Below are 12,589 nucleotides of genomic sequence, written 5' to 3'. Positions count from 1 at the left end.
CTCTGCAAAAATAAATGGTTTTTTTTTTTTTTCATTTAGAAAAAAACAGTTTCCCCTAGAAAAAGGAATCAGCTAAATTAACTTTATTGCCACTCTTTTGTGTTTGATCAACACCTTGTAAAGACGAGCCAATCATTTCAGAAATTACTCAAACGACATGTAGGAAGTCAAAGAATACGTAAACATCTCATTACTGCAAATGATTTCATTTTTTATAGATATTTCATCAGCCAACACTGTTAATTACACTATTTTAAATCTCAATTGAGTCAGCATGCCGGCAAGACCCAACTAACACCAAAGAGAGTAAGACACATGTCCCACAGATCTCTAGCCACCGAACAATGTAGAAGCAGATGACCTACCGTCTCCTCATCCTTCTTACAAATACAACACCAGTTCACCAATATTTGAACTCTTCCTCTTCCTCAATTTGTCAATTGTCAAGATCCTCTCTAATACAACCGTCCATCTGTAAAAAGTGACCTTGAGAGGGGCTTTGGTGCACCAAACTGCCCTCCAAGGAAAGAATGATCCCCAGACGTCCATCACCTCTAATAAGTGGAATGCACCTAAAACACGCCATGCTTGGACTCCGCCTAGAGCCACTCATCTGCCCCTTCCCGACCACCCCCTAATGGTATTACTGTTGGAAATTGTGTCTCAAATTCCTATCCTAATTAGGATTCTATTTTAGAGTTGTATTCTGTTAGGTAATTTCTTGTTTGGCAAGTCTTGGCCTCTAAGGAATTGTAATCCTTGTCCAACAAGAAATTATGTTTGTAACTCTATAAATAGGTACATATGTTGTGGGTTGAGACTTATGAGATTGAGATAGATGTAGTCTCACGAGGAAGTTGATGGGTAGAGGTAGTTTATGGGTTGATTAAGTAGGAAAAACACCGGTGACACTGATAGTGAGGGATTAGGCTCTTGGAGTGGTACATGGTAAAAAGGCATATATATGGTGTTGCTACTCTATTGTTGTAATATCTCTACAAATCATAGTGGAATCTCTTCTCATCCATGGGCATAAGCCGATTTTGGCTGAACCCTGTATATCTTGTATTTGTGTGCGATTGCTTTGTTGGCTTTTATTGGATATTTGTGTTTCGCACGCTTCCGCTACCCAACAAATTGGTATCAGAGCCAAAGGTGAAAGAGATCCAGAAAACACAAAAAGTCTCAATATGTGCTGCAACAGGCTTCAGTTGTAGGTGGAGTCCATCGGCTTGGTTACATGGCATGGAGCTCGAGTAGTCAAGGTGGAGCCTCAGAGATTTGACTAATCGATTAGCGTAAAGTGTGGACAATCGAAGTTTTGTAGGAGGATCGTCGAGATTGAAGCTGCAAAAGAACGGTCTAATCAATGCCGTGGAAGCAACGATTGGCTGGATGGAATTTGAGCCAAGGTAGAGATTGTTGGAAATTGTGTCTCAAATTCCTATTTTAATTAGGATTCTATTTTAGAGTTGTATTCTATTAGGTAATTTCTTGTTTGGCAAGTCATGGCCTCTAAGGAATTGTAATCCTTGACCAACAAGGAATTGTGTTTGTAACTCTATAAATGGGTACATATATTGTGGGTTGAGACTTATCAGATTGAGAGAGATGTAGTCTCATGAGGGAGTTGATGGGTAACGGTAGTTTATGGGTTGATAAAGTAGGAAAAACATCGGTGACACTGATAGCGAGGAATTAGGCTCGTGGAATGGTACATGGTAAAAAGGCATGTATATGGTGGTGTTACTCTATTGTTGTAATATCTCTATGAATCATAGTGGAACAGTCTGCACCGAGACCTGTGTCTAAAGTAATCATGAATTGCACCTCCCAAGTAATATATAACCGAATATGCTTTAAAAATTCATTTCACCCCTTCCGAATGAATTTTCAGACCCCCACACCAGGTGGAACGCTCACATCCCTAGAGCTCCATGCACCCAATTCTCCCTAAACTTTCTCCAAATATCCCTTTTCGATAGCATAAACTCCACCCCAAACCAACAAAGCCATTTGCATAACAGATCTTTGTTGACCAAGTCAAGCCTCCTAACCCCCAGAACTCCAGACTGTAGGGGGCTTACAAACTTTCTCCCACTTCAAAAAATGATGGTTAAACTCATCATCCATACCACACCAAAGGAAATATCTCTGCAAATTCTCAATCCACATCACCATGGAAGTAGGAATCTGAAATAAGGAAAGAAAGTCTGCAAGGAGGCTCGAGAGTGTACTCTTGATAAGACAACTGTCACAATCCTACAATACTCCTCTTAATCCGCTCCACAACTGGATCCCAGAGGATACACGCCTCGATGGCATCCCCAAAGGCCTTGCCCAGAATGTCAATGGGATGGACCCAACACCGCACACCAGGATGCTAGCCAAATAAGCAATCTCACTAACCTCCCCAACCTTTGAAAGCATTTTGACTCACCAAATGACTTATCAAACAAATAAACGGATAGTCGAAGAAAACTGAGACTCTACTACTAACAATCTTCCATCTCATCACCTCCTCCCAACCCATGCCAACTCTTTTAATCATAAAGCAACTCTGTGAACCAAACAATAAATTCCAACTCCTCATCATGTAAAGCCCTCTAACAAAAAATGGCTCCCGCACTATCTGACCTCTGAATAATCTAAAATTCTCTGCCACCCTGGCCCCCTTGTTAAATTCAAATATGCAATGGCAAAGAGGTTAGTAAACTACTCGTTAAAAAGGGCCCCAACACACCATAAATGATGCCAAAATATGAGTCACTCACCATCAACTTCCATCACAAACCTAGGTAACACAAATCTCTAGTCATGTTGAGTGCCTATTTTGAACACCAAGTATCAAGGCAAGCACCTCGCCTTATTATAAATAAATAAAAAATTTGAGAATGGCAAAGAGATCAGGAAACTACTCATTCAAAAAGGACCACCCCACACCATGAATCAGCCAAAAGTATACTCACTAACCATCACCGACCCAAGCAAAGCAAATCTAGTCAAGTTAGTTGAGCAACATGTATCAAGGAATATACATCACTAAAGTTGAACTCTTTAACAAACCATAAAACTTCAAATAAGGAGAAATATTAGCCAACATAATCTTACCAAACCAAATGAAGTCCCATACTGTTCCCTAGGATTTGGGAATCTCGAGTATCTTGGAGAAACAAGAGGGGAAGGGAGAAAAAAGAAGTAACATATAAGCACGACTGTACGTTCTAGTTGCTCAAGGCACAATTCAATATTTCTGGTTATGCTTTTTCACTCCATTTTAATTATATTTGCCAAGGCAGAATTTCTCATAGCTCATGAACCTAATGCTGTTGAAAGTAATGAGTTAGCAAAAATGATACTGATGATGTTAGAGCTACTCTTATATGTTCACTTTTTATTTTATTATAAAAAAATTTCAATATATAATCCACAGCATAATCAACTAAATGACTAATTTTTTTCAGAATTTACATATCTTACCTGCATCATTCATACCCTCAATTTTGTTCATTTCAATGAAATGAGGAAAAGAAGAAAAAGGATCTCATATCATGTTATACGTTCATTTTACAATTATTGCAATAGTTAATACTAACGACAATCATGACATTTATATTGTTCAAGTTATATTTAATAATTTATTTTTGAGTGATATTTTCGGAAATTTACTTCTTCTTCTTTTTTTTAATAAGTAAGATAGATATAAAAAGGCGTTCAAAAGGGGGATGCATCCCTCGAATGCTACATAAGGCCAAATAGGGCCTCTACACTCTCATAGAGTCCAAAAAATCAACTATATGCAATTACAATTTCTCCCTAGAGCCCAACAAAAAAGAGTGCTAATAATGGAGAACTTCAGCGCACCGATAGGAGTCTCCTTGCCTCCAAAGGATCTCAAACTTCTTTCAAGCCATAAACACCACCACACAAACAACGGTGCAACCCTCCAGAAATCACGGGTTTGGGCCCCCACTATACAACCTCTCCAAGCCTCAATCACCTAGGCATAACCCCCTGAACCCCAAACAAACACAACAACAAAACCCAACAATCTCGAGCTACAGAGCAATGCAAAAGAAGGTGATCAACCGTTTTCTCATCTCTCTTACACATGCAACAGCAATTGACCACAATCTGTCTCCTCCTCCTTAGGTTATCTTGGGTCAAGATCTTCCTGAACACAAATGTCCATGCAAAGAAAGCCACCTTGAGGGGGGACTTAGAATGCCAAATAGTTTTCTACAGGAACGGATCCCCTGGGGCATTCATAAGACACCTATAGAATGACCGAACATCAAAGCAATCGTGGGAAGCGAGAATCCACGCCCAGGAATTAGAGACACCACCCACGATCTCCTGGCACAAAAGCTCCAAAAAAATCAATGGCATCCTCAATCTCCCAAACCTAAAAATGCCTAAAAAAAAACGCACATCCAAGACGTTCTCCCCCCATCAAGTTGATAGCAGTCAACCACCAAGGCATGTCTATTCATGGCAATCCTAAACAGTCTGGGAAAAGTGAGAGCAACAGTTCGGTCACCACACCAGATGTCCTCCCAGAAACGAATCCTCATCCCTGACTCAAAATATGATACATTTAGAAAATTCATGCCACCCATCTGAATGAATTTCCAAGCCCCAACTCCACCTGGGAGGCTAGGATTCTAACCTCCAAAGAACACCATCCTCTCGCCTCCCCAAATCTGCTCACAATCATCATCCTCTAGAGTTTGTGCCTCTGCACCTCAAATCTCCATAACCACTTCCCCAAAAGTGCCTTATTGAAAGGCAATCTTCTAGTACCCAAACCTCCCATCCAAGTCGGACAACAAACCTTCTCCCAACGAACCAAATGATACTTGAACTCCTCCCCCACCCCTCCCCCATCCCAACCCAGAAGAAATTCCATTGCAATCTCTCATTCCTCTCAGCCACAGAAGAGGGAATCTGAAAGAGAGAGGAGAAATAAGGTGGAAGGCTTGACAAATTGCTCTTCAACAATGTGATCCTCCTACCTTTAGAAAGATATTGTTTCTTCCACCTTGCCAACCTCCTTTCGAACATCTCCACCACGGGATCCCAACTACCCACTCTCCTCAACAGCACACCAAGAATGGCAACCAAAGTGGAAATCTCAAGAACCTCCCCAAGCGGGACCAACACACTCTTTCCCATGTTCAAGACGACTTCAAACCAAATTAGAACCCATCTCAAATATTTCATCTATGACACATCTGCAACACAGAAAATCAAAGTGTCATCTACAAACATCAAATGGGAAATCTCTAACTGACTAGCAACATCACTACCCACCCGAAACCCTCTCAAAAGCCCCAAATCCACCGCCCTCCTCAATAATCTGCTAAGAGCCTCCATCACAATAAGCAACAAAAAAAGGGAAAGGGGATCCTCCTATCTTAAGACCCCTCGAACTACCAAAGAAACCCATAGGAGTTCCATTCACAAGAACCAAGAAGCAAACACTATAGATGCAAAACTTTATCCATTTCCTCCATCTCTCTCCAAATCCTAGCCTCTCCAATAAATAGAGAAGGAAGCTCCAACTAACATGATTGTAAGCCTTCTTGATGTCCAGCTTGCACAAAATACCTAAAACCCCACTGCATAATCTGGAATCCACACACTCGCCACTCGCCTGGAACCCTACTTCATATTTTTCATAGGTTAAGATAACCACTAAGGGTGCCAGCAGAGTCATACCCATGTAAAGGTGATGTATACAATGAGTTTCATATGTATTTTCTTTTATAGCTCCTTACATCTCTAAGCTCTTGCCTTGATGCAGTAAGGAACTAAGTATGAATTAATATTTTAAGGACTATTTTAGAATCAGCTCATTGGCATTATTGGGCCCAAGCATCTTGAGTACACCTCCGCCTTTAACTACACAGTTTGTGATGTATATTCAATATTGGTTATGGGATGTCTTCGACCATCGGAGTCACCAAAGTTTAAATTCGTTGGACAAAGGGACCATAAACATGAAAGTGTCCAACTTTTCTTCTTGTATATCCTAGTAAGAAAGATGTCCTATGTAATGGCCAATCATTTGACATTCCTGAGAAAGAAAAAGGAATAGAATAATATTTATGAATTTTGCCTCCAGATATCAGGTCACCAAGAAGATATTCACTTCTGTGTGGGTTTTAGTTTGCCCCAATCCTTGTGAAATCAGGATGTTCCTATTAAAGATATACATACAATAGTTCAACTAAAAAGTGGTTTCATTATCCATATGGCCAAATTAAACCCCCACCGTTTCTTGATTGCATTTAGTGAGATCAACATACTAACAAGTATAGCATTACTTGGGCAACAACTATCATTTTTGCTTTCTTTAAACCTAATGTGGAGACATATTTGCTTTTTTTTAAACCTAATGTGGAGACATATTCAGAATATTAATTTAGTGTTTTTTTTTCACAAGCGTATTAAGAATATTAGTATAATTAGATGGTCTGTTTATCTTGCACTTAATGGAGTTCTCTGATCAACCATAACTTGTGTTATCTCAAAAATTGTAGAAGTTATTTGCACGTAAAACCAAAATCCACTAAGGATCCAGAGACTGCCACTGAAGTTAAGGCCAATAACTAGATAACAAGATAGTGCATTACTTAGATTACAACAAAGTTTACATAAAGAAAAGAATCAAGATCCTACCGTGCCCGGACCTTCTGTGCATGGACCACCCACTAAAGCTATAATTCGGGCTCCAGTTCCAGGCGAACAAGCTCCAAGCAAACCAGTTGCGATGCTCAATGCTACTCCCGTGCACCGTAATGCCCGACTACCGGGTGTAACAGGCCACTGATCCGTGCCTAACTCGTCCAACAGCTGGAAATTTACATAATCCAAAGATACATTTGTTTAATGTTAATTAATAAAATCGAATTAAAGACAATGATCATGTCAGAACAGCTGACCGAATCGAGGGTATATTCACATTCCGAAGCCGGCAACAAAAACCTCGTAATCCCTGAATCTGGAAGCCCACCTTGTCCCCCCTTCGGAAACCCAGGTCCGGTTCTCCGCCCTGCACCGCGGAGTCCCAACTGCTCCAAAACCTGATCTTTCGACATTTGCTTCGAGCCCCGAAACACATAAACCTTTGACATGTCCGAAAACCCCAATTCATGAACCTGAACCTGCGTCCCAAACGAGACAAACCCAACCAGAGCATTATCAGGCAATAACCCAATTGCCTGCTTCATCGCCGATTTTACAAACTCCAATTCCTCCTCGATCATGACCGTATCAAGGACGAAAAGGTACACCGGAGACGGCACCGGAGGAGGAGAGGGGTCGGGGTTGTTGGGGCTCGAGAGAGAGTTGGAGCTGGGGAGAGAGTATTGGATGGTTGTGTATTGGGGGTAGAGTTCGGCGGGGACATTGGTTTCGGAGACGGCGGAGTAGTGGTGGGGGAACTGGTTGCGCTGGAAGCAGAAGGGGCAGATCCAGATGAGTGCGGCGAAGTCGACGCGGCAAAAGGGGTTGAGCACGGCGGCGCAGGTCTTGCATCGCAGCGGCGCGTAGGGGAGGGTGGCGATCTCGGGGTGGGGACGGATCGGAGAAATGGATGCGGCGATTGGGATGACACACTTGCTGGCTTCGACCTTGGTGCGAGGCCAAACGTTCCATGTCATGCGCACTCCGTCGATCCCCTCCGGATCTGTTGTTGCTATCTCCGACATGTCTGGTTCTGGCTTTTGAGTTTGAATTGAATTTTGCAGTAGCAGATGTTTTGTGTTGAATTTTGCAGTACTGCAGATGATGTTTTGTGGTTTTTAGACAGGAAGTGATAGAGAGAGAAAGAGGGGCGACCCCTTGAGGAAGAAGGAAAGGGGGTCACCGGTAAGTAAGAGAGGAGAGAAAAGTGGGGGGAGAACACAAAAAGAGAGGTGTTTATAGTACGAAGTTAGTACTAGATCCAATGGGAATCTTGCTACGGATTTTGGAGAAACTACTGGTATTGTGCATATTTCGATTTGTCCACTGTGAAATAAAATTAGTAAGTTACAAAGAACTGTTTGGTTTGTAATTTCAATACTTTTATACCTTGAGTTGTCAAAAAATTAAACCAAGCAAAAAAAAATTTATAACTTTTTATTTTCAGTTTCCTGAATTATTGAAAATGTAATAATCTTTTGTACTCCTTTTGTTTTCGTTTTGGTGTTTTTGTTTTAACTCAAAAAAATAAATAGAGTGCTCATTAAAGTAAAAAAAAATGTACAATGGTAACCCTATGATTTGGGATAAAGAATGTTATACACAAGTCATCATATTTTTAGACAATAGCACCCCCTCAAGTTTAATAAAATTGACAAAGACACCCTGACAAAGTAGTATAATATAAATTAAATCATGTGTGATGCCTCTGACTATGCCATGAGAGCAGTTTTGGGGCAAAGGATAGGGAAACTTCCATGCGCCGTATATTATGCAAACAAGACCCTCTCGAGAGCTCAGTTGAATTACTCCACTACCGAGAAGGAATTACTAGCTGTAATATATGCCCTTGATAAATTTTGGTCCTATCACTTAGGTTCAAAAGTCATTGTCTATTCTGATCATGGTGCTTTAAGGCACCTTTTGACTAAGAAGGAAACAAAGCCTCGTTTGATAAGATGGATTTTGCTTCTTCAAGAATTTGATTTTGAAATCAAAGATAAGAAAGGTACCGAAAATGTGGTTGCCGATTATCTTTCAAGATTAGTGGTAAAATCTTCCCTTAGCCCACCAATTCATGATTCATTTCCAGATAAACAATTATTCCAAGTTTCTAATGGACAAATGCATTGGTTTGCCGACATCGTGAATTTTCTTACAATTGGCAAGCTTCCGACCAATTGGTCAAAGCAAGCAAAGAAGCGTTTATTTGCTAACATCCGGAATTACTATTGGGAAGATTCTGCTTAGCACTTTATAAATTTAAACTTGGCCACACTTTCATTGCAACTTGTTGGTGTTAACACGACCTTAGGAAGAAGCACACCAAGTTTTTGTGATGAGCGCTGAAAAGTACGCATTTAAACCCCTTAAGCTTGAGTATTCTAGGACATTTATCTATCTTACTTTCTCGTTTTAGACTAATTTCATGTTATTGTCCTTTTCAGGCGCTTATCCCCAAAATAAGTCAATTCAACCAAATTAGAAAATAAAAGAAGCAATCTCAAGCTGAATGGAAGAATGGAGCAAAGTGGTGGAAATCAGCAATGTTCGATCGATCAGGAATACTTTCGATCGATCTCACAAAGATCGATCTCACCTCACCAGAATGGATCAGACCCCTTATCCTTTATCATCAAGAAATTCCATTTTCGATTAATCCAACTTTCTTCAGATCGATCGAACTTCTTTGATCTTATCCCCACCTACCACTTTTGTCTTTTTCCCAAAATATCCCAGAAATATCTCAGATTTGTCTTATTTCAAAAAGGCGCCACCTTGGATTGATCGATCTGGCCTGCACGAGGCCTGACCATTGGGTGTGACATTTAAGCTACCTATATAAGGATTTTGAGCTATTTTTATATCATATCTTCATATCTTAACATAACTTAGAATCATATATCACATATCTTGGAGAGGAGGCTAGAGCTTAGAGAGACATATACTGTTTTGGGAGTTCTTCCATTCTTCTAGAGTTTCCATCAAAGAGAAGAGCATTTCTACCATGGAGATGGCCCTTGAGGGTTGGATGACTACATCATTGAATGGCTAAACATTTTCTTGGGGCTAGAGTTAGCCCTAAGCATGCCATCTAGACCTTGATGTTTTGTATTTTGAGGGGATTTGTGTTGTAATCTTGTCTTGACATTTGATTTATATATGAATCTTGTTCTTACAATAATTTGTGTTAAGTAATACTTCCAATTGACCATTTCATTCTATCCATATGTCTATGTATGCTAGAGTAGATGTTCATGTGTTTATTTCATTTTGTGATATTGATGCATGTCTGTGTGTATTGATGCTATGAATCTAGAGATTGTCAAGACATAGTGCTTAAATAGAATACTATTGTGGTTTGTTTGATGGTTCATACTCATTTCTTGATGGATTGTGCCTCTACCTTAGATTAATATTAATTTTCATGTCCTTAGCTTAGAAGTAGTGTAGTTGCTTTACTTTCTTACATGTGAGGACAATCCATACTTGTTGTTGATGTTCCATACTTATGAATGTAAGTAAAATAATTCTTTAACTTGTTAGTGTGTTGATTGTGAGCTTAAATGAAGGAATAATGGTTTAGTTTGATATATTGTGCTATTCACTAGGTTGTCTAGACATTATATGCTTAATTAGTCAATCCATGATTGTTGATTCAATCAATCACACCTCTTTGTATTGCAACACATGTTTCCCCTCATTCATTACACATTAAGTGTCTAGAATGATGATGTTTAGTGGTGACCTCTAGATCCCAAGACCTCTCTCTCTCTTGTTCTCTACCCTTTTATTTACTTTAGTTGTTTAGTATTGAATTTATTTATGTTGTAGTTTAATTAACAAATCAAAACACCTTTTGATCACTCGACCTACTAATCCGACCTTATTTCCATATTAACATAGCCCCCAATCCTTTAGGATGATCCCTACTCACCCTAACTATATGAGTAGTTAGAGTTAGTAGTGACACTTTATAAATTTAAACTTGGCCACACTTTCATTGCAACTTGTTGGTGTTAACACGACCTTAGGAAGAAGCACACCAAGTTTTGGCGCCATTTTACAAAGTCATCAAATATGTTTAAATGAGTTATCGGGTACAACCCATATGAAAACCGATTTTTTCTCTGTCATCTCTCTCTTCTTTTATTTCCCCTTTCAAACTCTAACCCTAACAAGCCAAATAGACAACAAGGAAAATCGAAGGAAAAGCCTGATAATAAAAAATATATATAAGGAAAAAGTAGCTCGATAACAAAGCTTCTCCTCCCCCCCTCTCTATCTTTCTCTCTCTCTGTGTATATATATAGACGCGCATACACAAACACATATCTATCACCACCACCAATTACCCCCACAACATATACCACCACCATCATCGCATCATTATAACACCTCAACCGCCACAGCCCCAGAACCACCACCCCACCATTATCATCATCATAGTGAAGAACTTACAGTGAAGACGGTGAAAAACAGACCAGAGCAAACTGTCAACGGCAAAGTGAGACCCGGTTCGGTGAGCTTACCCTACACCGGAGTACACAAGTCCTATGAAAGTACCATGCGTTAGGGTTAATGGCAGCAGTGACAATGGTTGTTTGGCGAGGGCGGCGATGAGTGTTCTCACTACTCGATTCATTTTCTCCGTCTTCGGTAACGATGTCGATGGAGCCCGATCTTGATCTAACCCACAGTGGCTATCAAAGTTGGGCCTGATCTTGATCTAACCCATGATGACGACGACTGTGGCTTCAAGACGACAGCGGTTTCTTCACGACGATGAGGGAGCTGCAACAAAGCCCCGAAAAAATAAAGGCCGATTAAATTCACCCGCACGGATTGACCGAAATAGAGCCCCGTAGCGATTGCCGTTAACGACCACCAGAATGGGCTTGTGGTGGTAGGTTATCGAGAGAATCGGAGTAGTTGTACTCCTCTGACTCCGATTGCCGCCGTGACAGTGGTGTAATCCGATTTGCCTCCTATTCGTTTTGGGCTTAATAGGAAGGCGGAGGAGGTGGTGGCTTGTTTTAGGCGCAATAGGAAGGTGGAGGTGGTAGTGGGTGATCTAAGTTAGGCGATGGCGATATTGGTGGTTAGGAGGTGTGGAGGCGGATGTCATGGCAAGAGTTTGGGGCCTAGGTGTATGGTAGTGGTTTACAATATATATATATATATATATATTTCTATAGAGGTGTAAATGTAATGAGTGTATAAGAGTAAAAACATTATTTAAGAGTTTTAATATTTTAAAATTTAAGGCTAAAAGGCAATCTTGACTTTTTACAATTTTTAAGGGGTTGTTTCGATCCAATTTTTGACAAAGGGCTGTCATTGTCCAAAAATATGACAACTTGTGTATGACTGTCCTTACCCCAAACCTCAAAATGTGTCATTGTACTTTTGCCTAAAAAAAAATTGGAAGTTAAAACATAAAGGACAATACTTAGGTGAGGATGTATAACGTCCTCACCGCCGATATAGACCGATAACAAATGAACACATCATCTTGCACTTACCATATCAGAGATGGTGTATGCACCCGTTATCTTTGATTTGATAAGTGAATATGTATCCCACCATCTCTGATTTGGTAACTAAAGAGAACGTATATATTTATAATTTGTCCACATTAGTAGTGTATATTCTTACTGGTGAGGACCTAAGTTGTAATACCCCTCATTTTTCAAAGGATTATTTAGATTTAATTATTTATTTTATTTGCATATTATTTGATCATATGGATATGTGTTTATATGCTTAATTGATTTAAATTGTTTAATGTGAATTATGTAATTTTAGTTATGTGTACTTGTTTAAATTATGTGTAATTATTTGTAATTAATTATTAGGTTTAAATGTTTTATTTTATTTTATTATATTTTATTTAAAA

General features: G+C 39.7%; 1 protein-coding gene across 1 annotated transcript in view; it reads right to left on the bottom strand.

The window, feature by feature from the left end:
- The window catches only part of LOC132298350 (protein transport protein SEC23 E-like), a 30,818-nt gene extending 22,872 nt beyond the window's left edge, over window positions 1–7,946 (bottom strand). The window contains exons 1-2 of the mRNA XM_059794972.1: window positions 6,948–7,946; window positions 6,685–6,858 (exon numbers count right to left, since the gene is read on the bottom strand). Of these exons, the coding sequence (XP_059650955.1) occupies window positions 6,685–6,858; window positions 6,948–7,715 (942 nt within the window). The 5' untranslated portion in view covers window positions 7,716–7,946. The remainder of the gene's footprint in view (window positions 1–6,684; window positions 6,859–6,947) is intronic.
- Between the last annotated feature and the right edge of the window lie 4,643 nt (window positions 7,947–12,589).

This window comes from Cornus florida, unplaced genomic scaffold, assembly GCF_030987335.1.
Source record: "Cornus florida cultivar Cherokee Brave unplaced genomic scaffold, ASM3098733v1 CherokeeBrave_3.0.0_Hap2_Chr01, whole genome shotgun sequence".
In the NCBI taxonomy this organism is placed as follows: domain Eukaryota; kingdom Viridiplantae; phylum Streptophyta; class Magnoliopsida; order Cornales; family Cornaceae; genus Cornus; species Cornus florida.
This window is presented reverse-complemented; position numbering and strand designations above follow the sequence as displayed.